The sequence below is a fragment of the Gekko japonicus genome, unplaced genomic scaffold (assembly GCF_001447785.1).
Source record: "Gekko japonicus isolate JY-2015 unplaced genomic scaffold, Gekko_japonicus_V1.1 scaffold25, whole genome shotgun sequence".
In the NCBI taxonomy this organism is placed as follows: domain Eukaryota; kingdom Metazoa; phylum Chordata; class Lepidosauria; order Squamata; family Gekkonidae; genus Gekko; species Gekko japonicus.
This window is the reverse complement of record NW_015171502.1, coordinates 1,092,307-1,119,107: the sequence shown is the minus strand read 5'-3', so window position 1 is coordinate 1,119,107 and position 26,801 is coordinate 1,092,307. Positions and strand designations below refer to the sequence as shown.

General features: G+C 53.7%; 1 protein-coding gene and 1 non-coding gene across 2 annotated transcripts in view; one reads left to right on the top strand and one right to left on the bottom strand.

Moving 5' to 3' along the window:
* Positions 1 to 197: 197 nt before the first annotated feature.
* The window catches only part of KCNN3 (potassium channel, calcium activated intermediate/small conductance subfamily N alpha, member 3), a 206,874-nt gene continuing 180,270 nt past the window's right edge, over positions 198 to 26,801 (top strand). The window contains exon 1 of the mRNA XM_015419135.1: positions 198 to 650. Coding sequence (XP_015274621.1) covers positions 213 to 650 — 438 coding nt within the window. The 5' untranslated portion in view covers positions 198 to 212. The remainder of the gene's footprint in view (positions 651 to 26,801) is intronic.
* TRNAA-UGC lies at positions 4,781 to 4,852 on the bottom strand. The gene has a single exon. It is a non-coding gene; the product is annotated as a tRNA-Ala (tRNA).

The following is a 26,801-nucleotide window of genomic DNA, read 5'->3' as shown; positions in this document are numbered from 1 at the left end:
GCCCCCTGCGGGCTCCTCCCCCCGTGGCCGCCCTCCGCCCTGCCTCTTGCCAAGGCAGCCAGCCCAATGTGAGCGGCGAGCACTGGGCGGCCCCCGGCCACTCGCCCAGCTCTAGCGGCGGCGGAGGGGCCGCCGGCGGCGGGGGCAACAAGCACCGGCAGGCCAGCCCCTTGGCGCACCGGCGGGACAGCAACCCCTTCACCGAGATCGCCATGAGCTCCTGCAAGTACACCGGCGGCGTCATGAAGCCGCTCAGCCGCCTCAGCGCCTCCCGTCGGAACCTCCTCGACGCCGCCGCCGAGCCCGAAGCGCAGCCGCTCCAACTCCTGGGCGCCGGCGTCGGGCACCCGCCCGAGATCGTCATCTCCCGGGAGGACAACCACTCGCCCCAGGGGCTCCTCCACCCGCACCCCAACGCCGTCGGGGCCGGCCCCGGGGGAGCCGGCCACAAGCACCCGCCGGTCGCCGGCGGGACCTCCTACGCCAAAGCGCCCAAGCGCAAGAACCAGAACATCGGCTACCGCCTGGGCCACCGGCGCGCCCTCTTCGAGAAGCGCAAGCGGCTCAGCGACTACGCGCTCATCTTCGGCATGTTCGGCATCGTGGTGATGGTCATCGAGACGGAGCTGTCGTGGGGCTTGTACTCCAAGGTAGGCGGCGCCTTCCGTCCACAAACAGGGGGCGCACGCCGACCTCTCCAAAAACGCGCCTTGGAATTGCGCCGCGCGCTTGGGGAGGGGGGCGATCCTGACAACGAGGAGTGGGTGGGGGAACATCCAGCACCCTTGGGTGGCGGGTGAACTTTGGGGAGCCGCAGAACGGAAGCCTAGACGGGGGAGAAGAGCGCCCCGCGGAACGCCCTGCTGTTAGCGCCGAAGTTGCGCGCCTGGCGCACGCACCACCCGCCCAGTCATAACGCTACTTCCAAGTTTGGCTGGTTTTCCCCATCCACTCTTGCAGTTCAGGCTGGAGGTGGAGGAAGGGAATGGGGGGAAGGTTCCCTGTTGCTTCTCTCCCCCCCCCCCCCCGTTTGTCTCCGCTTAGGATCCCGGGCTGTATCCAAGAAGACAAGGTTACAGGTGGCAGGGAAGGGGGGGGCATCTCGGAATTGCATGCGGGGAGGAGGGGAGGGCGAGAAGGGCGGCTCCCTCTGCTTTCCCACGGTCTTCCCTAGACCTCGCCTCTTAAGCTGTAATAACCCTTTGCAGTCTCCTTTGGGAGGGGATGAGGGGCTCCGGTCTCTCTCCCCCCCCCCCCATGATTCATGAACAGCCCTCCGCCTTCTCGCTATCATCCCCTAACAGGCAGTCACAAGAAATGGTGTGGGTTTTTTTGCTTTCTAAGGAAAAAGGGGAGGAGATCCAGAGATTTGCTCTCCTCCGGCTTGTAATAAGGGGACGATCCCGTTTCATGTCCCCCCCTCTCCCCCCCCAAGAACGTCTGCTGTATTTGGCTGTTGATGGGGGGTAAAATGGGGAGGGGCTTTGTGAGCCTGTGGTGTTATGATCTGGTTGGGGGGGGCTTAGGCCACTCCCCCCCCCAAGCCCCCTTCCCATGACAGATCATCCATAAAGGGGACTCCTTCTCTTGGCTTCCCCGAATGTACGCAGAATAGCCCTGCCTTATCCTTTCTGACTTTGTGGCGACTTGCCCTGGCTTCCGGCCACCTCGGCTGTCTCTCTGCAGCTCCCCGTCTCTGCTCCCCGCCCCTTTCCTTTCTGATTTAGATGGGGGTTTCCAGCCCTGTTTGGTTTAGGGGATCCCTTAAACCTAGAACTTTGAGGCGCGCACGGTTTGTGGGGATGTGCCTGCAGGGAAACCTTTCTGGGTGCAAAGAGCGTCCTTGGGTGCTTTCCCGGGCTTGGGCTGACTCAGTTTCCTTTCCGATGAGGGATGCCAGCCTCCAGGCGGGACCTGGGGATCCCCTGGAATGACCGCTCATCTCCAAACTACAGTAGCCCTGGAGGAAATGGCTGCTTCGGAGGGTGGGCTCTGTGGCAGGGTACCCCCCTGAGGTCCCTGTCCTCCCCAGGCTCCATCCCCCAAATCTCCAGGAGTTTCCCAGCCTGGATCGGGTAGTCCTACCCAGTGTTCCCTCTAAGATGAGTTAGTGTGAGCTGGCTCACAGTTTTTTAGCCTCTGGCTCATCCAATGCGCCTCTAAGCTGTGGAGTCCTGTGAGCAGAAATGCCGCTTTGTGGGCCACCGGCATTAAAGTTGTGAGCGAGCGATTGGGCTGCTGCATCAATGAGTTTGCTCTGGAGCCGTCCTCCCTGAGCTGAGATAAAAACTGAGTGAGCCGGAGGCTTAAAAGCGGTGAGCTGGCTCGCACTAAGTCAGCTTAGAGGGAACACTGGTCCTACCCCCCCACCATCCCCCGTAGGTGGCCCTGGGGGGGGGGACGGACACCTGGCAGCCCTATTTCCAATCCACCCTGGTCAGCCTTAGGGACTGGACGCGAGGGGCCAGACCTGCAGCACTGAAGACATCAGCTCCGTGTCAGCCCAAATTCTGGAAGCAGACTTGCTTTTAGGCACACCTTCGGCTGAAAACCGCAACCGTGCCCATGCTTGGGGGAATGGCCGGAGGGTCTCTCCCTTGCAGACCTGGCCGCTCTCCATCTGAATCTGGCTGAGGCCTAACCTCAGTTGGGTGTAGTATTTAGCGCACGGACTCTAGTCTGGGAGAACCGGGTTCGATTCCCCACTCCTCCGCTTGCAGCTGCTGGATGACCTTGGGCAAGCTATAGTTCTGACAAGAGCAGTTCTGGTCAGAGCAGGGTGTCTGTTGTGGGGAGGGGAAAGGAGACTGTAAGCCGCTCTGAGATTCCGAGTGAAGGGTGGGTAGTGAAGGGTGGGGTATAAATCCAATCTCTTCCTCTTCTTCCTCCTCCTCTTCTTCTTCTCTCTTGCTGTCCTGTGGCGGAGAGTTCCAGAGGTTGAGTGCCTGCAATGCACAAATGACTCTTGTTTCACCTGGCTGATAGCTGGCTGTAAAAGTGGGGATCTTCGTCCTCAGACCATTGGCCCATCAAGGTCAGTACTGTCTACTCAAACTGGCAGTGGCTTTCCAGTGTCACATTACCTGCTGCCTGGCCCTTTTTAAAACTGGAGATGCCGGGGATTGAACCTGGGATCTTCTGCATGTGAGACAGATGCTATTGAGACAGATGCTATTGAGCCACAGCCCCTACGCAAACTGGCATTGGCTCTCCAGGGTCTCAGGCGGAGGTCTTTCCCATCACCTACTGCCTGGTCCTTTTTAACTGGAGATGCCGGGGATTGAACCGGGGACCTTCTGCATGCCGAGCAGAGGCTCTTCCGTGGAGCTACAGTCCCTAATCAGTCTGACTGTGGCTCTCCAGGGTCTTTCACATCACCTTATTTTCTGATCTTTTTAATTGGAGATGCTGGGGATCGAACCGGGGACCTTCTGCATGCCAGGCCGACGCTCTGCCACTGAGCCACATAGTAGAAGAAGAAGAGATTGGATTTATACCCTGCCCTTCACTACCCAAAGGTGTCTCAGAGTGGCTTACAAACTCCTTTCCCTTCCCCTCCCCACAACAGGCACCCTGTGAGGTAGGCGGGGCTGAGAGAGTTCTTGACAGAAACTGCTCTTTTTCAAGAACAGCTCTTATCAGAACTACGGCTTGCCCAAGATCATCCAGCCAGGTGCAAGTGGAGGAGTGGGGAATCAAACCCGGTTCTCCCAGATTAGAGTCCATGCACTTAACCACTACATAGACTGGCTCCTGGCCCAAGGTACTTCCAATCAAAACTTAGGCCAGAGCGGAATAGGGGAAGAGATGGGAGAGAGGAAGTCAAAGAACTGACAAGAGCTGGAGTTTGTCTCTTTCAGTACGACACTAAATTGCTTTGTGGGATAAGATCAAGGGCCGTTCTGTTTTCTGCAGCAGTCGCCGAGATGACTCGGGAAATCCCCAGGCAGGACACAAGAAGTAACAGTCTTCCTGTATTCATCCCCAGCATCTGATATTTAGAGGTACGCTGCCTTTGGACATGGAGGTTCCACTAAAATCGGTTTACAGATATCCTTCAATAGACCTGTTTCCCCCCCTAAGCCCTCTTTAAACACACAACCGTGAAGCTAGTGAGCAAGTAGTGGTGACTCCCACAGAGCTAATGGCACCGACCCAGATGTGCGTTTGCTGTATTTGGTGACCTCCCCCCAAGTTTCCAGGCTTGTGAATGGTACACTTTCTCTCCCCCACCCATCCCTAAGACTCAGGAGGTTTCCTCCTTCTGGCTCCTTAGTGGTGCTGCTGGTCTGCTCACGCTTGTGCCCATTTTACAGCTGGGAGACGTGAGGCCGGCCGGCAGTGGTCACGTCACAAATAAACAGGCATTGGGGCTGTAGACCAGGTAGATCAAAGGCACACCCGTGACCATTCTTAGCTGGGCTAAGAGATATATATTTTGTGGGGCGGCGGGGGGGAGAATACTGCTTATCTGCTTCTGGCGAATACATTTTAAGTGCGCAGTCTTTTTTATGAATGCCAGGTCGGCTTCAGGCCATTTCACCTTCAGTTCTCCTCTTTTGGGATGTTTTCCATTCATCCTTTAATCTGTTGTGTGTCCCCCGCCTTCTGTTTACTCTGAAGGTGCCTTTCCTAGAGCCAGCTAGGATTCTCCAGCCGGAGACATGTGGAAGTTGCCTTGGTCCATCCCGGCCAGTGTTGTCTACTCAGACTGGTGGCAGCTCTCCAGGGTCTCAGGCCGAGGTCTTTCCCCTCACCTACTGCTTGGTTCTTTCTAAACTGGGGGTGCCGGGTATTGAACCTGGGACCTTCTGCGTGCAAAGCAGAGGCTCTTCCACTGAGCCACAGCCCCTCCCTACCTTTGGTCCATCAAAGCTAGTATTGGCTACTCAGACTGGTGGCAGCTCTCCAGGGTCTCAGGCAGAGGTCTTTCCCCTCACCTACTGCTTGGTTCTTTTTAAACTGGAGGTGCCGGGGATTGAACCTGGAACCTTCTGCGTGCAAAGCAGAGGCTCTTCTACTGAGCCATAGTCCCTCCCATACATCTATGGGGGGCGGAAAGAAATGACATAGCTGGCCTGTTCCATCATGTAATGTACCATCAACTTGCAGCCGACTTACAGTAACCTTAGCAGGGGGTGTTCGAGGCAAGTGAGAGGCAGAGGCGGTTTGCCATGGCCTTCCAACGCAGAGCCTTTCTCGGCAGTCTCCTAAGTACTGACCTTGCTCAGCTTCTGAGATCTGACCCAATCAGGCTGTACCATCCCGTCTCCCCTCCCCTTCCTGCTCCTTCGCTTTGTAAATTTATCTCATTTACCAAGTTCCTCTATCGCCGTTCCGAGAAGAGCACTCGAGAACCTTTTTGGCTTTGCTTTCCGTCCCACCTTCCCCCCCAGAGTGGCGTACATCTTTCTCTCTCTCTCTCTCTTTTTAATCTTCACAAACAAGCCCGTGAGGGCCTGACCTGGAGAGCCCAGGTGATCCCAATTGCGTCAGATCTCGGAAGCTCAGCGGGGCCGACCCTGGCAAGTGCTTGAAAGGGAGACCTCCAAGGAATACCAAGGCCAGGATGCAGAGGCAGGCAAATATCAAGCCACTTCTCAGAAACGTTCTAGCTTCACTAAGGGTCACCAGAAGTCACCATGATTTCCAGGCATGCAGGCGTGCACACACGCACACAACCCCCCAAAGAAGAAGAAGAAGAGATTGGATTTATGCCCCACCCTTCACTCAGAGTGGCTTACAAACTCCTTTCCCTTCCCCTCCCCACAAAAGACACCCTGTGAGGTCGGTGGGGCTGAGAGAGCTCTGAGAGAACTGTCGTTGAGATAACAGCTCTGACAGAACTACGGCTTGCCCAAGGTCATCCAACCAGGTGCAAGTGGAGGAGTGGGGAATCAAACCCGGTTCTCCCAGATTAGAGTCCACGCACTTAACTACTACACCAAACTGGCTCTGTGAGGTAGGCAGCGCAGGGTAGTTAGAGCCTGGGTCCCCTTCCTCCAGTCTTAGCACAACGCTCTAACCACTACACCACACTGCCTGTATCCACTTCCCCTTTTGAGAGCATTTGTGCCCTGCGTCACTTGAATTCCAATCCCCTGGGAAACGCCTTCTACTGCATTTTGGGCCTGGGCTGGCCATGGCAATGGAGCTTCGGCAGCTAGGTGAGAACTACTTCTGTGGCTCATGTTCCAGTGTGCCACGCATTTTTTTTTTGGGGGGGGAGGCTGTGCCCACCCCCAGTCAAGAAAAGTTGCAGAATCCATTCAGCTCCCCAGTTTTCTTGTTCCAAGGCCGGCCTCGGAGGCGAAAACGGGCTTATCAGGACCAGCCGCGGAGGCTAAGTGTGAGCCAGGAGTCGGGTTTGAAGTTCAGATTTCCGTTCAGCGGTAATGTCTTACCGGGCTGCCCCGGGGCGAGCTGTTCTTCTCATAGCTACGGCGTTGCGTCTTCCGTTTCTCTTTTTCTGTACTTATAAACCAAATTATTTTTTTAGCCACGAGGGGTTCCCGAGCAGCTTGCAATAGAATAGAGTATTGTTAAAAATCATTTAACCCCCTCCCCGCATGCGCAAATGCAAAAACACTAGGAACGTCTCACCGTAAGACAGAAAACGATCCCTGGTTATGCTTTGTTTCGGACTGGGGGGGGCGGATTAATGCTCTCTTGAGACCGACCTGCCTTGTTGATAATTTTGGGATAAGTAATCCCCGTTGTTTCTGTTCTCTCCCAGACTGATCTCGGAAAGGGAGTTGTGCTGGTTTTAAGCAAAATCCCCTAACAGGCAGTCTGGGGCAAATCTGTACCTGGCTTTTCTCCACAAAGGGGACCCAAACATAGAATGAAGAACATTAGAAGAGCCCTGCTGGATCAGACCAGCCGTCTGTCTAGTCCAGCATCTTGTCTCGGTCAGTTCGTCTGGAGGACCAGCATCAGGGCATAGAAGAAGAAGAGAAGAAGAAGAGATTGGATTTATACCCCGCCCTTCAGTCAGAGTCTCAGGGTGACTTACAAACTCCTTTCCCTTCCCCTCCCCACGACACCCTGTGAGGTAGGTGGGGCTGAAAGAGCCCTTCCCAGAACTGTCCTTGAGAGAACAGCTCTTGTCAGAACTATGGCTTGCCCAAGGTCATCCAGCAGCTGCAAGTGGAGGAGTGGGGAATCAAACTCAGTTCTCCCAGATTAGAGTCCGCACACCTAACCACTACACCAAACTAGCCGAGGCCTTCCCCTCATAAAAACATTTGAAGAGCCCTGCTTGATCAGACCAGTGATCTACTCCAGCCTCCTGTCTCACACAGTGGCCTCAGCCTGTTCCTCTGGAGGGCCAACAACAGGGCAGAGAGGCTGGGGTCTTCCCCTGATAAGAACATCAGAAGAGCCCTGCTTGATCAGACCAGTGATCTACTCCAGCCTCCTGTCTCACACAGTGGCCAGCCAGTTCCTCTGGAGGGCCAATAACAGGGCAGAGAGGCCGAGGCCTTCCCCTCACAAGAACGTAAGAAGAGCTTTGCTGGATCAGACCAGCGGTCCATCTAGTCCAGCATCCCGTCTCCCACAGGCCAGCCAATTCCTCAGGAGGGCCAAAAACAGGGCAGAGAGGCCGAGGCCTTCCCCTCATAAGAACATCAGAAGAGCCCTGGTGGATTAGACCGGTGGTCCATCAAGTTGCTACTGGACTTGGGCATGTTCGGTGTGGAGGAGGCTGAGTGGGGACATGATGGCTGTCTTGAAGTATTTCAAGGGCTGCCCCTTGGAGGAGGGCAGGGAGCTGTTCCTGTTGGCAGCAGAGGAAAGGACTCGCAATCATGGGTTTAAACTAAGGGCTGGAAGGTACTGGCTGGATAGTAGGAAAAATTTCTGTACAGTAAGAGCAGTTGAGCAGTGGAATTGGCTGCCTAGGGTGAGCTTCCCCTCACTGGCCATCTTCAAGCAGTGGCTGGATGAGTGACTGTCAGGGATGCTTTACACGGATCCTGCATTGATCAGGGGGTTGGACTAGATGGCCTTCGTGGACCCTTCCAACTCTGTAATTCTTTGTTTCTGAATACTTCCAAAGAAGTAACCGTATCCCTCCTCAACTTCCTCTTTCCCAGGCTGAACATTTCCAGTTCCCGCAGCTTTTTTTTTGTAAAACTTATTTTCCAAACCCCAAATCATCCATCTCCCTCTCTTCTGCACTGCAAGTTTCTATGGCCGTCCTATCAAAAGCCCTCCAGAACTGGAGACAATACTCCGAAAGGGGTTTTGTCCAGTGCAATATACAGCGTTACCGTCACATCTCCTCTCCCAGGCACTGTGCATCTATTGATACACCCTAAGACTGTATTCGCCTTCTTTGCTGCAGCATTACATCGGCTGCCCTTATTCAATTTGTAGTCCACCAAAACCCCAAGATCCTGTTCCCACATGCCACTACCCAGAAGCAGAAGAAAGCCAGCATGGGGTAGTGGTTAAAAGTAGTGGACTAGAGTTTGGGAAACCCGAGTTCAAATTCCTCCTTTGCCGTGGAAACTCGTTGGGTGGCCTTGGGCCAGTCACACTCTCTCAGCCTACACTACCTCGCAAGGTTGTGTAATGGTTAAAAGTAGGGTTTGGGAAGCCTGAGTTCAAATTCCCCCTTGTGGTGTGGAAACTCGCTGGGTGACCTTGGGCCAGTGACACTCTTTCAGGCTCTCCTTCCTCACAGGGTCGTTGTGAGGACAAAACAAGAGGAGAGGAGAAGGATGTCAGGCGTTTTGGGTCCCCGCTGAGAGAGAAGGACGGGCTACAAATAAAGGAAATGAATGAGAGTATCCCTCATCCCGTATGTGCGGAGAACATCTTTACCACCCAAGTGCGAAACCTCACACCCCTCCTCCTTTTGACTGGGGGTGAGATTTCCGGGGCAGAGCGGGGATCTGAACAGGTGCCTCCTGGATCCAAGGCCGGTGCTGAAACCGCTGCACCACGCTGGCTGTTGATAATACTGGCAGGAGACTGCCCTCCCTCGCAGGGTTATTGTAAGAATTAGGTTGCACGCAGCAGCGTGGGAAAAGCACTGTGCAAAGTCATCTCGCGTGTCCCCCCCCCCCATTTTTCTGGCTTAGCTCCCCGCATCTCCCTTCTCTTCCCGGCTTCCACATGAATAGTTTGCTTTTTGTGGCTGCGTTTGGAAAGCCGAGGCACAGAGAAGAAGCTCTCTGCAGGAAGGGAAGCGTTGGCATGGGAACTCTGGGAGGGCTTCAGAAGCGTGGCAGGAGCTGGGGTTGCTCTCGGGGTGCGTGCCAGGGAAAGCGCCCCTGCCTCTTCCTCCCCCCCCCTTTCTGAAATCCATGCAGAATGGGACACTGGCGCCGTTCCCTCGTTTGGGTTGGCGTGATCGGGAACACAATAACAGGTCCCAAGGCCGTGGCCAGGGTGGGGACGCTGCTTTCTTCTCTTGCCAGTCAGGGACTAAAAATATATATATCCTCCCCCCCCCCCCCGCCCCGGGGGGGGCCCGCCGGGGAAGCATGAGAGTTGGTGCGCGCTCCTCCCCGCCCCATCAGGAGCTGAGCATTGTTCAATGTTGTCTCTGAGAAAGAGAGAGAGAGACAGAGATGATGATCAAATATAGACAGTGTGATCTCCAACGCGTTGTTCCGTAATCCAGGTGCGTGGAGGCCGACTGTGCTTTGGGGACTTGCAGGTTGGCAATCTGCACGTCCTCAGAGGCACCCTTTTAATCGGCAGATCCCAGTGGCTGTTCAGAAAGGGTCCTTGTGCTGTGGCGGCAGCTGGTGCATTTTGGAGCCAGGCGGTGTTCACTTAGGGCAGGAAGGGTCGCATCCAGTGTTCCCTCTAAGCTGAGTTAGTGTGAGCTAGCTCACAGTTTTTTAGCCTCCGGCTCACACATTTTTGTCTTAGCTCAGGAAGGATGGGGCTCCAGAGCAAACTAATGTATGCAGTAGCCAAACAGCTCGCTCACAACTTAAATGCCAGTAGCTCACAAAGTAGAATTTTTGCTCACAAGACTCCACAGAGGGAGCATTGGTCGCATCAGTGTTTAGTTCTCGTGGCCCTTTCTTGCACGCCCAGGGAAATGCTGATTGCCACTTTGGGGTCAGGAAGCCATTTTCTTTCAGGCCGGTTTGGCTGGGGATCCTGGAGGTTTTTGGTCATCTTCTGGGCATGATAGAGCGGTCACTGAGGGTGTGGGGGGGAGGTATTTGTGAATGTCCTGCATTGTGCAGGGGGTTGGACTAGTTGACCCCGGAGGTCCCTTCCAACTCTGTGATTCTACCTTGGATCAGGTTAACCCTTGCTTGCTGAAGATGTACATGACAGCCAGGGATAGTATGCTGGTGAATAGTGTGAGCTCTGAGCCCGCAGGGAGGGAGTTTCAATCGGAACTGAAACTCGGGAGCACTGGGTGGAGCTGATTCGGCAACGGGGCTCGTAGCAAAGAAAAGAGAACATTCGTTTTCGTGCCAGCTTGGGGAACTTCCTGCCACCGAATGTATATGTTGCGGGCAGCAGCCAGAAAGGTTCTCTGATGGCTGCCGCCACCCTGGTACGGGTTTCCTCGGGAGGGCCCAGCGCACCTACCCTACCCCCTTTATACACTCCTTTTTGAAAAGGTTTCCCCTTATAAGTGACCGAACGAGGCGTGAGGACCCAGGCAGAGTAACAAACTCCTTTCATTAAAGAGGTTTAATAACAACCGTAGTTTTAAAACCATGTATGAAAAATGAGCACGGTAACCAACCACCGGGTCCAGAGGGAACCTGGGAAATGTCGGCCCGGATAGCTACTCCAGTACAGGCTTCCCTGGAGCCACTAGGCCTTCCTAGAGCCTGCAGGCCGCACCACTATAGGCCCAGGACCGTGACAGTATTGCTGACCACAACGCTAGGTGGTTTCAGAAGGGGATGAGATGAACTTGTGGAAGAGATCTTCATGTTCAGAGGTGGTTCGCCATTGCCTGCCTCTGCGTAGCAACCCTGGACTTCCTCGGTGGTCTCCCATCCAAGGACTAACCGGGACCGACTGTGCTTAGCTTCTGAGATCTGATGAGATCAGGCTACCCTGGGCCATCCAGGTCAAGGCAAGAGAGGTTCAGAGGGGGTTTGCCATTGCCTGCCTCTGCGTAGCAACCCTGGACTTCCTCAGTGGTCTCCCATCCAAGGACTAACCAGGACCGACTCTGCTTAGCTTCCGAGATCTGATGAGATCAGGCTCCCCTGGGCCGTCCAGGTAAAGGCAAGAGAGGTTCAGAGGTGGTTGGCCCTTGCCTGCCTCTGCGTAGCAACCCTGGACTTCCTTGGTGGCCTCCCATCCAAGGACTAACCAGGACCGACTGTGCTTAGCTTCTGAGATCTTATGAGATCAGGCTACCTTGGGCTATCCAGGTCAAGGCAAGAGAGGTTCAGAGGTGGTTTGCCATTGCCTGCCTCTGCGTAGCAACCCTGAATTTCCTCGGTGGTCTCCCATCCACGCGCTAACCAGGACCGACCCTGCTTAGCTTCTGAGATCAGACTAGATGGGGCTAGCCTGGGCTGTCCAGGGCAGGACATTCCCCAACTGTAGTCCAGCCCTTTAACCGGTACACCAAGCTGATTCTTGCCAACAGGAAGCCCTTGAAGTACATCCACATTAACAAAGCAGGGCAGTAAAACAACCAGTCGGTCCCTGGGGATCCTCATGCTTGCTTCCGTCCTTAAGGTTCGAAGCCTCTGCATAAATCTGCTCTTAGGACGGAGAAAGTGGGCAGACTTAGACTGGCAGGTTGGTTTGGGGAGGGGCCGGTGGCTCAGTGGGAGAGCCTCTGCTTGGCATGCAGGAGGTCCCAGGTTCAATCCCCGGCGTCTCCAGTTAAAAGGGATCAGGTTGTAGGTGATGTGAAAGACCCTCAGCCTGAGACCCCAGAGAGCCACTAAGGGGAGGGGCCGTGGCTCAGTGGGAATGCCTCTGCTTGGCATGCAGGAGGTCCCAGGTTCAATCCACGGCATCTCTGGTTAAAAGGACAAGCCTTGTGATGTGAAAGACCTCTGCCCAAGACCCTGGAGAGCCACTCCAGTGTTCCCTCTAAGCTGAGTTAGTGTGAGCTAGCTCATAGCTTTTTAAGCCTCCGGCTCACACATTTTGGTCTCAGCTCAGGAAGGATGGTTCCAGAGCAAATCAAGTTATGCAGCAGCCCAATCACTCGCTCACAACTTGAAGAAGAAGAAGAGATTGGATTTATACCCCGTCCTTCACTACCCAAAGGTGTCTCAGAGCGGCTTACAAACTCCTTTCCCTTCCCCTCCCCACAACAGACACCCTGTGAGGTAAAAGAAGAAGAAGAAGAGATTGGATTTATACCCCACCCTTCACTACCCAAAGGTGTCTCAGAGCGGCTTACAAACTCCTTTCACTTCCCCTCCCCAAAACAGACACCCCGTGAGGTAGGTGGGGCTGAGAGAGCTCTTGACAGAAACTGCTCTTTTTCAAGGACAGCTCTTATCAGAACTACGGCTTGCCCAAGGTCACCCAGCCAGGTGCAAGTGGAGGAGTGGGGAATCAAACCCGGTTCTCCCAGATTAGAGTCCGCGCACTTAACCACGACACCAAACTGGCTCCCGAAGTAGAATTTTTGCTCACAAGACTCCACAGCTCAGAGGGAGCATTGGCCTCTGCCAGTCTGAGCAGACAAGACTGACTTTGATGGACCGAGGCTCTGATTCAGTATAAGGGGGGCTTCATGCGTTCATGTGTTCAATACCTGATGGGTGAGATCGCTTCCCCACAACGAAAATCACGGCCGGTGCGCTCTGCATGTGCGTTTGCATTGCGCTTGCGCTTACTTATTGACATCCCGCTGTGCTCCCCAGCCGGGACTCAGAACATTGTTCTGCCCTCCTCTGTTTTCTCCCAACAACAACCCTGTGAGGCAGGCCAGGCCGAGAGCTCGTGACAGGCCCGAGTCCACCCAGCGAGCTTCCGTGGTAGAGGTGGGGATTCAAACCTGGGTCCCCCAGGGTCCTAGTCCATAGCTCTATCCACTACACCGCACGGGCTCTCAAAGATTCTCTGTCCTCTTTCTTAATGACTTCTGGAGAGGCAGAGCCTGAAAGAAGGGAGCGAAGGAGGACAAACTTCGCTTGGAGTCTTTAATGCTCTGCAGCAAAATCGAGAACGGGACTCGTGTGGTTAGAATATCTGTAAATGAACAGGTACAGACCATCATTTAAAATGGTGCCAAGTGCTCAACGTCAAATCTTGTCTTAAGTTAGAAATAGTACGTTCCCCTTACCCTTTACCCTTAGGAAGTAGGAATTAGAGTATAAAATCAATACAATTTATTCCAAAAATAAAATAAAATGGTGCCAAGTGCCCAATGGATCAGCTACACAATTTTTAAAAAAACTTCTTGCTCCGTATGATGCTAATGAACTCTCGAGAGGCTCAAGCTCACCGTCGAGGAGCGGTCTCGTCTTGTTGTGTTTTAATTTATTTGTTAACGGGAAGGAGCTTTGAGCTGCGCCGTAGCCAAGGACTGCTGAGCTGGGCTTTTGGGTGTTTGCATTTAATCCGTCCTCTGCGGGTCACCTCGAGGATCGGTCGGCAGAAAGGCAAGAGCGCACGTCTTTGAAATGTTTTTTAAAAACTTTTCTCTACGTCCCGCTTTTCACTCTGATGATGACTCAAAGTGACTGACGACAATGTCACCTTTTTCGTTTCATCCTCACAACAACCCTGTGAGGTAGGTTAGGCTGTGCATGGGTAACCAGCCAGCTTCCATGGCACAGTGGGAATTCAAACCTGGGTCTTCCAGATCCTAATCCGTCTCTAACCACACTGCTTTGCATCTCATGCAGTTCAAAGAGATGTTATGTCTGGCTGGATTTCCTGTTCAGAGCCTTGTATATTCAGCAAGGAGGCCGTGTTGAGTGTTTTCCTACCATCTCATGGGACCCCATTTTGAAGATTGTTCCTGGTACCTTATTTACAAATTCAGCTTCAAATATTTATAAAAAGAGTCCTGCTGGATCAGACCAGTGGTCCATCTAGTCCCAAATCCTGTCTCACACAGGGGTCAACCAGTTCCTTTGGAGGGCCAACAACAGGGCAGAGAGGCCGAGGCCTTCCCCTGATAAGAACATCAGAAGAGCCCTGCTGGATCAGACCAGTGAGGGTCCCTCTAGCCCAGCATCCCGTCTCCCACAGTGGCCTCAACCAGTTCCCCTGGAGGGCCAACCACAGGGCAGAGAGGCCGAGGCCTTCCCCTCATAAGAACATCAGAAGAGCCCTGCTGGATCAGACCAGTGAGGGTCCATCTAGTCCAGCATCCCGTCTCACACAGTGGCCTCAACCAGTTCCTCTGGAGGGCCAGCAACAGGGCAGAGAGGCCGAGGCCTTCCCCTCATAAGAATGTAAGAAGAGCCCTGCTGGATCAGACCAGTGAGGTCCATCTAGTCCAGCATCCTGTCTCACACAGTGGCCTCAACCAGTTCCTATGGAGGGCCAACAAGAGGGCAGAGAGTCTGAGGCCTTCCCCTCATAAGAACGTCAGAAGACCCCTGCTGGGTCAGACCAGTGAGGGACCATCTAGTCCAGCATCCCGTCTCACACAGTGGCCTCAACCAGTTCCTCTGGAGGGCCAACAACAGGGCAGAGAGGCCGAGGCCTTCCCCTCATAAGAATGTAAGAAGAGCCCTGCTGGATCAGACCAGTGAGAGTCCATCTGGTCCAGCATCCCGTCTCACACAGTGGCCTCAACCAGTTCCTTTGGAGGGCCAACAACACAGGCCAGAGGCTTCAGGGGGCAGGGCTCTCTATCTTCAGCTGTTAAAGGTGGCTTATTAATGGAAGGCCTGGTGGAAGAGCTCCGTTTTACAGGTCCTACGGAACTAGATAAGGTCCCGCAGGGCCCTGATCTGGGAGCTCGTTCCACCAGAATGGAGACGCCACCGAAAAAGCCCTGGCCCTGGTTGTAGCCAACCTGGCTTCCTTGAGACCCGGAAGGGCCAGTCGGTTCTGGGATCCTGATCCGTTTGCAGATATGCCAGGGATTGAACTGGGGGCCATCTCTGTACCAAGTGGACGCTCTACCCCTGAGGCACGGCCCCTTATTTTTGCCCCCGGTTTCTTAATTTCGCCCGAGGACACACCGTTTTGGAACGTGCATCACTAAAACTAGTGAGCAAAGTTTGAATCCACTGGCACGTTTAAGACCAACAAAGTTTAATTCTGGGTATAAAATTTCATGTGTGTGCACATTTCTTCAGATACATTGAAACAGACTTCCTCAAGGCTTACATATAGGTAGAGAGAGGATGTGGGACTTAGTTGCCAGGAAGGGCTAATTAGAGCTAAGATGCATAAGTAATTGGGCAATGAGTATAACTGAGGCCCTGTCCAGAGAGGTTTTGGGCCGGGAGAGGGACGGATCGGGGCCGCAGCAAACGGGTGCGATCCCACAGCAACATCTGGGAATCGTGCTGCGCCCGTTCCCAATCCACCCCTCCTGGCCAAACCCCGCAGCAAAAAAGAACCACCTACCTAGGTGGTTCTTTCTGAAAGGCCGCATCACTGCCAGCCGTGGGATCGCCGGCATGGCTTTCCGCCGGCGCATCCCCGCCCTCCGGCCATACTGCGCATGCTCGAGCATACGCAGTTCGGCAGCCTCCCCCTCCCAATCGTCTCTTCCTCCCCGGCATCTGATCGTGGCGGGGAGCAACGGCGCCGCGGCTCAGGGGATCGTGGGATCCCGCCGTGGCGTCTCTTTTTTGGTGCGGCTTTTAAAAGCCGCACTTTGGCCAGTGTTTTCCCTGCCGTGTGGCAGGGACCTGAGATTGGATTAAAGCGGTTGGTGGGGCCTGTGAACAGCAGCAAATTAGCATACAAATACAAGAGTTAACAAACAGATGTGAGAGTTCCTGTATGTGTATGCTAATCTGTTGCTATTCACAGGCCCTACCAACTGCTTTAATCCAATCTCAGCTGTACTTATTGAAGGAGAGGAAGAAGAAGAAGAGATTGGATTTATACCCCGCCCTTCACTCGGAGTCTCAGAGCAGTTTACAAACTCCTTTTCTTTCCCCTCCCCACAACTGACACCCTGGCCCCGGTCACACGGGAGGTTTTGCCCTGTAAGAGGGACGGATCGGGAGCGCAGCAAATGGGTGCGATCACACCGCAACATCTGGGAAGTGGCGCGCACCCGTCCCTGATCCGTCCCTTCAGCCTGAAAACGTGCATTAAAAAAAACCCTAGGAAAGAGTACTACCGACCTGAAACGCCGCAGCAAGCGCGGCCGTGGGATTGCCGGCACGCCCGTCTTCAGCAGCATTTGAGGCTCCCGGCCAAACTGTGCATGCGCACACATGCTCAGCCGGCTGCCTCGCTCTCTCTTCCGTGGCTTCCCCCCTGTCATCTGATTGTGCCGGGGAGCAACTGCGCGGCGGCTCAGGAGATCTGTCTGATCCTGCCGCCGCGCGTCTCTTTTGGCCGCACCAATTTCCCCCGTGTGACCGGGGCTTCTGTGAGGTAGGTGGGGCTGAGAGAGCTCTTTCGAGAACTGTCCTTACGAGAACAGCTCTGCCAGAACTATGGCTTGTCCAAGGTCATCCAGCAGGTGCAAGTGGAGGAGTGGGGAATCAAACCCGGTTCTCCCAGATTAGAGTCCGGACACTTAACCACTACACCAAACTGGCTCTCCCGGTTACTTATGCATCTTGATTCCAATTAGCCCTTCCTGCCAACTAACCTCCCCCAACTCTATGTAATAGTTTGCGAAGTCTGTTTCAGTGTATCTTATACCCACTTATACCCAGGATTCAACTTTGTTGATCCTTAAAGGTGCCACTGGACTCCAACTTTGTTCCACTAAAACTAGCACGAGAGCCAGTGTAGTGGTCAGAATGTCAGACTAGGATCTGGGTGAGCCGGGTTCGAATCCACGCTTCTGTCATGGAAGCTTGCTGGGTGACCTAGGGCCAGGCACAACTCTCTCAGCCTCACCTGCCTCGTGGGGTTGTTGTGAGCATAAAATGGAGGAGCATAACAAAAGTGGCTCTGAGTCCCCACTGGGGGGGGGGAAAGCGGGGTGTAACTGAAGTAAAATAAATAAATGAAACTAGGCTTTGGAACAGGGAAGAGCGAGACAGAGCTGCCCAAGTCTCTGGTTTTGGGAATATGGTTTGGGGTAGCCCAAAGCTTGTTTTGCCCTGACTTGGACGGCCCAGGCTAGCCTGATCCCATCAGATCTCGGAAGCTAAGCAGGGTCGGCCCACGTTAGTACTTGGAAGGGAGACCACCAAGGAAGCCCAGGGTTGCTACGCAGAGGCAGGCAATGGCAAGACCACCTCTGAATGTCTCTTTGCCTTGACCTTGGCCCAGGCTAGCTTGATCTCATCAGATCTCGGAAGCGAATCGAGGTCCGCCCTAGTTAGAACTAGGATGGGAGACACCCCCCAAGGAAGTCCAGATATGCTACGCAGAGGCAGACGATGGCGAGCCGCCTCTAAGCAGGGGTGTCAGACATAAGGCCCGGGGGCCAGATCCGGCCCGTCCAGGGCTCTTATGCGCCCTGCGAGCAACTAGTGTAAGGGAGGCAGTATTGGGGGGACTTGGTGGAACCACTCCATTATGGCTTCAGCACAGCAGAACAACCTCGCCGGTAGCAGTCAAGCATCGTGGGAGCGCCTGTCCAGCATTGCACTGCCGCCTCTGTGGGTTTTCCTCTGCATCCCCCTCCCAACCCATGGGGACCTGCAGTGAGGATACATCAACTCAAAGCTTACCAGCTGCTGTCCTTTATACAGTTATCCATCTCCGGTACCTGGCATTACGTTTTATGGCACACACAGCCCGGCCCGACAGAGACATTTATGTCAGATCCAGCCCTCGTAACAAACGAGTTTGACACCTCTGCCCTCCAGGTTCCCCCCCCCCCCATAAGTCGGCTGCCGCTTGACAGCCATTTCCACAAATGCCAGAACTTATTTTGGGGTGCAGACTTTGAAGCGTCGTCGGTATCTGTAGCCGGATTCTGAAATCAGCAACTAGGAAACCTCAGTAAAGAGCTGGGGGCCAAGCTTCAGCCGAGCCAATTTCTGTATCTGCTCCTCCGATCGACAGCTGTAGCCAAGTCAGCACTATCGAGATTGCCTCCATCAGCTTCTTCTCCTTCTGAAACGCCGCCGTTTGCAGATATCTGAAATTTGCTCAGGGTAGGTGTGGCGGGTTCTTTTTTTGGTGTGTGTGGGGGGATGCGGTTGATCTCCGGCACCTTTTGAAATGACCCCGACGTGGTGGGAGGCTGGTCCAGTGGAAACAGTTTTGAATTTTTTAAAGGGAAAAAAAAAGGGAATTAAGAAAACATCAAAAATGTAGATTCAGATGGGGTAGCCATGTTGGTCTGAAGAAGTAGAACAAAGCGTCCAGTGGCACCTTTAAGGCCGACAAAGTTTTATTCACCGTATAAGCTTCCCTGTGCAAGCACGCTTTCTCAGATAACAGTGGAACAGAACCTCCTCAACCATTACTTATAGGGGATGGGGTGGGGGTTGTTGTCAGGAAGGGCCATTTAGAGCCAAGATCATTAAGTACTTAGAAGAAGAAGAGAAGAGATTGGATTTATATCCCGCCCTTCACTACTCGAAGGAGTCTCAGAGCAGCTTACAGTCTCCTTTCCATTCCTCTCCCCACAACAGACACCCTGTGAGGTAGGTGGGGCGGAGAGAGGCCTCTCGAGGACTGCTTGTGAGAGAACAGCTCTGGGAGAACTTGTGACTGGCCCACGGTCACACCAGCAGCTGCATGTGGAAGAGTGGGGGCTCAAACCTGGTTCACCCAGTTTAGAGTCTGTGCTCCTAACCACCACACCAAACTGGCATCTTGAGTCTAGTTAGCTCTTCCTGGCAACTAACCACCCCCCCACATACATGTAATATTTGAGGAGATCTGTTTCAATGAATCTGAAGGAGTGTGCATACTAAATGTCTCTGTTCTCGCTTGTATCCAGAACTGAACTTCATTTGTCTTGTAGGTGCCACTGGACTCAAACCTTGTTCGCACATCTGTTTGTTACTCTTCTATTTGTATGCTAATTTACTGCCATTCACAGATCTTCCTTACATCAGATCTCAGCTATAACCACCCAGTACTTCTGCATCTAAATGGCCCTTCCTGACAAAGTCCACACCACCTCTTATGAGTAATGGTTGAGGGGGTTCTGTTCCACTGTATCTGAGGAAGTGTGCATGCACACGAAAGCTGATACTAAAAACATAGCTATCTCAGTGACAGACATACCTCATCAGAAAATAAACCTAGGAGCGTCGAATTTGGCCACCAGCTTCAGGATGATAACGGGAGCTGCCCTCCCGGAAATGAAAGAAATCGACACATATTCTCCCTGATTATCGCCAGAACACTCCATTCCAGTTTGGAATGTAGTGGTTAGGAGCGCAGACTCTAATCTGGGAGAACTGGGTTTGATTTCCCCACTCCTCCATGTGCAGCTGCCGGTGTGGCCTTGGGGCGGTCACAAGTTCTCTCAGAGCTGTTCTCTCAAGGGCAGTCCTCAAAAGAGCTCTCTCAGCCCCACCTGCCTCACAGGGTGTCTGTTGTGAGGAGGGGAAGGGAAAGGGGATTGTAAACCGCTCTGAGATGCCTTCTGGTAGTGAAGGGCAGTAGTATAAATCCAATCTCTTTTTCTTTTTCCCTCCCACCTCCTATTTGCAATGGAAGCGAAGGTTATGTTTGTTGGCAATCCTGGATGTCAGACTTTGAAACCGTTTCACAGGGAAGCTGTGTTGGTTCAGTAGAAGAGAAGAAGAGGAGACTGGATTTATACCCCGCCCTTCACTCGGAGTCTCAGAGCGGCTTACAATCTCCTTTCCCTTCCCTTCCTCACAACACACACCCTGCGAGGTAGGTGGGGCTGAGAGAGCTCTCCCGAGAACTGCCCTTGAGAGAACAGCTCTGAGAGAACTTGTGACCGGCCCAAGGTCACCCCAGCAGCTGCACGTGGAGGAGTGGGGAATCAAACCCGGTTCTCCCAAATTAGAGATCGTGCTCCTAAGCAGTACACCAAACTGGCTTTCCGGCCAAACTGGCTTTCTCGCCCGCAGAGAATATATTCTCTGCGGGCGAGCAGTCCTCCTGTCCCGGCAGAGGGGGTCCTGACATAGGAGGGTGTCATATTGAGTACCCTCTTCCCTTGAAACAAATAAGCGCCTCCCTCTGCTGGGTCCCACATCTCCAAGTTCGGTGGGGGGTGGTGCGGGAGAGCGGAGGAAGTCCCCGCACCACCACCCACCCACCCTCTCTCTCTTCGGGTGAAGCTCGGGGCAACCGTCTGCTTCGGAGAGGGGCTGGGAATCTCGGGACAGCTGGAATCACCAGGCCGCGGAACGTCTTCTCTCTCGCTCCCCCCACCCATCCCTCCTATTGTGAGAAGGAAACTGGAGCCGGTTGGTTGGCAGGAGTACCCCCTTGCGTGGGCGGTGGGGAATCAACAGCTGTGAGAGCAGAGGCGGGCAGAGAGGAATTCCCTTCCACCAGGGCTGGGCCAGGTGGCGCCGTGCCAGCGGCACCCCCGTTGGGAATGCCAGGCGACGTTCTTCTTCGTCTGCGCATTGTGATCTTTTGACGCCCTTTGCCCCTCGGGGGTCGGTTTACGCTGGGCTGTGCGTTTGGATCTGTTTAGGTCTCTCCCCTCATCCGGTTCCCGAGAGGAAGGGAGGGTCAGAGTGGGTAGCAATTCAACTCTTTCAAAAACCCCAAAATTGAAATAGATTAAAATGGGCAGCCGTGTTAGTCCGTCTGTAGCAGTAGAAAAGAGCAAGAGTCCAGGAGCACCTTGAAGACTGCCAAAATTTGTGGCGGGGTTTGAGCGTTTGTGAAGCGGTAGTCTTTAAGGTGCCACTGGACTCTTGCTCTTTTCCCGAAGAAGTGAGCAGTGACTCACGAAAGCTCCTACCCCGCCACAAATTTTGTTAGTCTTTAAGGTGCCACTGGACTTGCTCTTTTCCTGAAGAGGTGAGCAATGACTCACGAAAGCTTATACTCAGCCACCTATTTTGTTAGTCTTTAAGGTGCCACTGGACTCTTGCTCTTTTCCCGAAGAAGTGAGCAGTGACTCACGAAAGCTCCTACCCCGCCACAAATTTTGTTAGTCTTTAAGGAGCTGCGGTGGCTCAAGTAGTTAAGACACTGAACTGCAGGCTGTGGAAGGCCAGTAGTTCAGCAGTTCGAGACCCGAGTGTGCCGCATGACGGAGTGAGCTCCCGTCTCTAGTTCCAGCTCCTGCCAACCTAGCAGTTCGAAAGCAAGAAATTGCAAGGAGATAAATAGGGACCCCTTCAGTGGGAAGGTAACAGCGTTCCGTGCGCCTTGGTGTTTAGTCATGCTGGCCGAGTCAGACTCGACTGGCTTTCAAGCAAGGGAACCTTTACCTTTAAGGTGCCACTGGACTCTTGCTCTTTTCCTGAAGAGGTGAGCAGTGACTCACGAAAGCTTATACCCAGCCACAAATTTTGTTAGTCTTTAAGGTGCCACTGGCCTCTTGCTCTTTTCTACTGAATTAGATGGTTATCATTCTAATGTTTGGGCTCTGAGGTGTTTCTTTTTTACAAATCACCTGGTTTTATGATCAAATCTGGTCTTAATTCAAACGTGTAATCTTTGCGATAGAATTGGTGATCCCTGGTCCCGGTCACACAGGCTGGAAAATGCGGGGGGGAAGCGTGGCTGTTTGCCCCGGAGCAAACTAACGTGCGGCCGCCGGATCACACGTCCCGCCGATGTCCCGTGGTTCAGGTGCCGATCACACGACTATTCTGTGGCGCGGCGCGGCGCGGCGCGATCACAGCAGCAATGGCTAGGCACCGCTGCCGTGGCAAACGGGTTTTTTTTTTTGTAAACCGAAATGTGCGCATGCGCCATTGGGTGTGTGTGTGCATCCCGTGGAGACTTGGGGGGAAAAAACTTTTTGCGACGGGACATGGGCGGGCGCCGGATGCCATGAACTACCACCAGAAACGCGATCAGACGCCCACCCTTGCCCTGGGTTTCCGGAAACTAGTACCTCGGAGGTACTAGTTTTTTACGCTGCATCTTTGGCGGGAAGCCTCAGGTTCGCCACGGGAGCTCTATGCTTCCCAGATGTTGCGGTGTGATCGCGCCCGGAAAATCCGCCTATCTTCCGTCTCTGTAGTGTGGCTAATGCTCCGTGTGACTGCAGCCTCTTTATGGATTTATGACTAAACTGCTTTTCTTTCTAAAGAGAGAATGGTGTGGGGAACATTTCCATCAGTCACAAAATGGTTCCAGTTCCTATCTGGGGGGGACCAGTGCCCGGCAAGTCTGGGGAGGGGCTGTGGCTCAGTGGAGGAGCCTCTGCTTGGCATGCGGAAGGTCCCATGTTCAATCTCCGCTCATGATGTTTGCTGGGTGACGGTGGTCCATTCGTTCTTTCTCTCTCGGCCTAGCCTACCTCACGTGGCTGTTGTGAGGAGAAAATGGAGGAGGGGAGAGCTGTGCACGGGGCCTTGAGTTCCTCAGAGGCGGGGTGGGATAAAATAGATAGGGGGAAATAGGCCTGTCCTTCCCTGGGCATATTCACTTCCTGTCAAATGCCAGGAAAACAGACATCCGAATTGCAAGATGTCATATTCCTGCATGGGTCGGGCCGCACCTGGAGTCTTGTGTGCTGTTCTGGAGGCCTCCCTTCAGAAAGGATGTGGGCAGAATGGAGCGGGGTGCAGAGGAGAGCGACAGGGACAATCGAGGGCCTGGAGACCAAGAAGCCCTGGGAGGAGAGGCTGGGGGACTTGGGAATGTTTGATGTGAAGAAGAGGAGGTTGAGGGGGGACATGAGGGCTCTCTTGAAGTGTTTGAAGGGCCATCACTCAGAGGAGGGCAGGGAGCGGTTCCCGCTGGCGGCAAAGGGCAGGACTGCAAGAGTGGGTTTGAGGCCACCTCCGCACTGTCATTTTTGTCACTGGTTTGTCCCTATTGCTTTGGGTCTCCCCCCCTTTCCACATGTGTTTTGTTCCCTATAGGACTACTAAAAAGGTAAAGGTAAAGGTTCCCTTGCTCGAAAGCCAGTTGAGTCCGACTCTAGGGTTGCGGTGCTCATCTCCGTTTCAAAGCCGAAGAGCCAGCGCTGTCCGAAGACGTTTCCATGGTCATGTGGCCGCCATGACTAAACACCAAGGCGCACGGAACGCTGTTACCTTCCCACCGAAGTGGTCCCTATTTATCTACTTGCAATTTCTTGCTTTCGAACTGCTAGGTTGGCAGGAGCTGGAACTAGAGACGGGAGCTCACTCTGTCATGCGTCACACTCGGGTCTCGAACTGCTGAACGACCGACCTTCCACAGCCTGCAGTTCAGTGTCTTAACCACTTGAGCCACCGCAGCTCCTATAGGACTACTAGAGAGAGCTAAATACATTGGGGGGGGGGGAGCCCTGAGGCAATACGGAGAAACCAGTGACAAAAACGACAGTGCGGAAATGGCCTAAATTACAGGCAGGAAGGTACCGGCTGGATCTTAGGAAAAACTTTCCACAGTCAGAGTTGTGCCACAGTGGAACGGGCTGCCTCGGGAGGTGGTGAGCCTCCCCCTCACTGGCCGTCTTCAAGCAGCGGCTGGACAACCCCTGGTCAGGGATGCTGTCCAGGGGTCATTTCCTGCAGGAGCACACAGGAGCGGAGCTCCAGCAGTAAAGAGCCCAGGGGCGGGCACATGCAACAAGCCCCACCCCCTGCTCCCAGCAGCCCTCAGTCAGAGCAAGAAGCAGCCAGGTAAGCTGCAGAGCCCCCCCAGTCCAAAACAGTCCAGTGGCACCTTTAAGACCCAAGTTTTATTCAGGTACAAGCTCTCCCTCCTCTGCACGTCCCCCCCCCCAATAGCTAGCAATCCAAAACAGTCCAGTGGAGCCTGAACGGTGGGTGTTGCCTTCTGACACACTTCCGGTGATGTCAGGAGTGTGTGGCATATGCAAATAAGTTATGCTAATGAGCTCCTGCACCTCTTTTTCTACGAAATGGCCCCTGCGTAGGCCAGGGGTGTCCAAACTTGCTTAACGTTAACAGCCACACAGAAGAAACGCCAGACGTTTGAGAGCCACAAGACATGGACAGATATCACACACATGTTTTTATTGAAAAATATGCACATTTGCTTTTTATTAACGTCAAATTAGACTGTGTGGAAGAGCCACGTGCGGCTCAGCCCGAGCCGCAGTCTGGCCGCCCCTGCTCTAGGCCGATCCTGCATTGAGCTGGGGGGCTCGCACTAGACGGCCTGTAGGGCCCCTACCCGCTCTGTGATTCTGTTGTTTTGTGGCTGCAGCGTGCCTCTCTGTGGCCCCGGTCACACGGGCCGGATATCACGGGTGGGGGAGGCGTGGCTGATTGCCCCGGCGCAGTTTGATCCGCGATTATACGATCAGATGCACTGGCGGCACACCACGGGTCCTTCCCTCAGCGCCGGCGCGTAAACGAGGGGCCGGAGGGGAAAGCCACGCGCCAGCGCGATCACACCGCAGGCATCCGGAGGCAGACTGTTTGCCAGTACTTTGGAGGTACTACTTTTTTATGGCGCGTTTTCGATGGTAAGCCACAGGTTGGCCACGGGTGTCCTCCCCCCGTGTGATCGCGCACGGATAATCCGCCCACCGCCTGTGGCTCTCCCACGGCAAATTCGCCGTGTGAACGGGGCCTCTGTGTGGGGGGGGGGGCAGTGTGTTGGGGGAATACCCTTTCTGGCTTGCTCCTGCCATTCACGAGGGGTTAACTCCCCACCGCTTCCAGCCATCCAGAGACGCTAATTGGGTTTTGCCCGGGCCTGGAGAGAGGAATCTCTCTTCTGCTCTGTGCCTGGAGAGCAGGGAATCAGGGGGCCTTTCTCGGGGCGGTGCTAGGCGTAATGAGGTTTTAATGCTCTTTATTGTAAAAGAGGGAGTCCAGCTGCAGCCGAGGGCTCGTTTCTCTGTTCTTGAGTTGGGAAATCAATGGCCGCTAATGAGGATCAACAGCGGCACCTTGCTGTGCGGTCCCGTCCCGCTTTCCCCTGCCCTTTGGAGCAGCGCTGCATTTAAATGTCAAGGCTGCCTTTTCCGAGGGGAGGCCGTTTTCTTTTCTGGGCAGAGCCCAGCTCTTGTACCTTTAACAGCTGCAAGGCAGGCAAAAATCCAGCCAGTGAAGCTTCTCCCTGTTGCCCCGTCTGCTGGATCTCTGCTTCTGTTGTCTTTGGAGGGGGGTGGGGAAGCTGTGGTTCAGTGGTAGAGCATCTGCTTGGCATGCTGAAGGTCCCCGGTTCAGTCCTCGGCATCTCCAGCTAAAAGTGTGAGGGAAGAGAAGAAGAAGAAGACGAGATTGGATTTATACCCCGCCCTTCACTACCTGAAGGAGTCTCAGAGTGGCTTACAAACTCCTCTCCCTTCCCCCTCCCCACCACAGACGCCCTGTGAGGTCGGTGGGGCTGAGAGAGCTCTTGACAGAAACTGCTCTTATCAAGAACGGCTCAGCCGCGGCCATCTTAATACATAACAGATGGTAACTTTTTTTGTTCTCGAGGCACTTGGAGCCGACTACTTCTGAGCATGAGCAAAGCGCCTCTCACCTCTGACAGAGAGCATTTTGAACAAAACTTTCGGTGCTTGAAGACCTCTTCCTCTGTTTGCCGAGTGGCTTTTAAAATAGTTTATTTACTGAAACATTTATACCTTGCCTTTCCTTGTGGTTCAAGATGGCTTATGATAATAGTTGAAAACATTTCTGGTTAAAATCAGAATAAAACAACAAGCCCCACGTCTCTCCCCCCTTGACAGACAATGGCTGTTCAACCCCCCTCCAAAGCTCTTGCGGGGCCTCCTGAAGATCTCCGACATAAAAAATAGGCGAGAAGGCATAGAGTCTCTGAGTATGAACAGAGGGCTTTTTTACCCTCTGACGCAGAGTGCTTTTAAATGAGAAAAACAGTGGGTGGGTCCTGTGCTCCTGAGCGTCTACAGAGTGCCCTCCTCCACACTCTCTCAACCTAGGCTGCCTCACAGGGTTGTTGTGAGGATGAAACAGAGGAGAGGAGGGTGATGTAAGGTGCTTTAACAAATAGATTAAATAAATAAACACATCTTATGAATAGTAGTAGAAATCACATCGGGGGGGGGGAGAAGAAGAGGAAGAGGAAAAGATTGGATTTATACCCCGCCCTTCACTATCCGAAGGAGTCTCAGACCGGCCTACAATCTCCTTTCCCTTCCCCTCCCCACAACAGACACCCTGTGAGGCAGGTGGGGGCTGAGAGAGCTCTTTCGAGGACTGCTCCTGAGAGAACAGCTCTGAGAGAACTTGTGACTGACCCAAGGTTATACCAGCAGCTGCATGTGGAGGAGTGGGGAATCAAACCTGGTTCTCCCAGTTTAGATTCCATGCTCCTAACCACTACACCAAACTGGAACCAACAGTGCAAACTGATCTTCATTTATAACATTATTTTTTTTGAAAAAACTGTATTCTCCTCTCCCACTCCTGAGGTAAAACGTTAATTTTAAAAGACAAAAAAATGCCCAGGAGAGCAGCCAATTGGCATCCCAGCACGAGGAGGACAGTTATTACGAAAATAATAGCCTGAAGTTAATGAACGGGAGAGGGAGAGAGAGAGAGAGAGTACCTTCGGCAGCTGAGGAAGCCATTCTGGTGAAAAGCAAAAACCAGTCAGAGATAAACACTCAGTGGATAAATACAGTAACCTCCTGATGGGTTCTGAAAGTTTGGGTTTCTTCTCTACAAATAACAGTGTTGACCTCTTTTACAGTGCTCGGAAACCAGCCCATT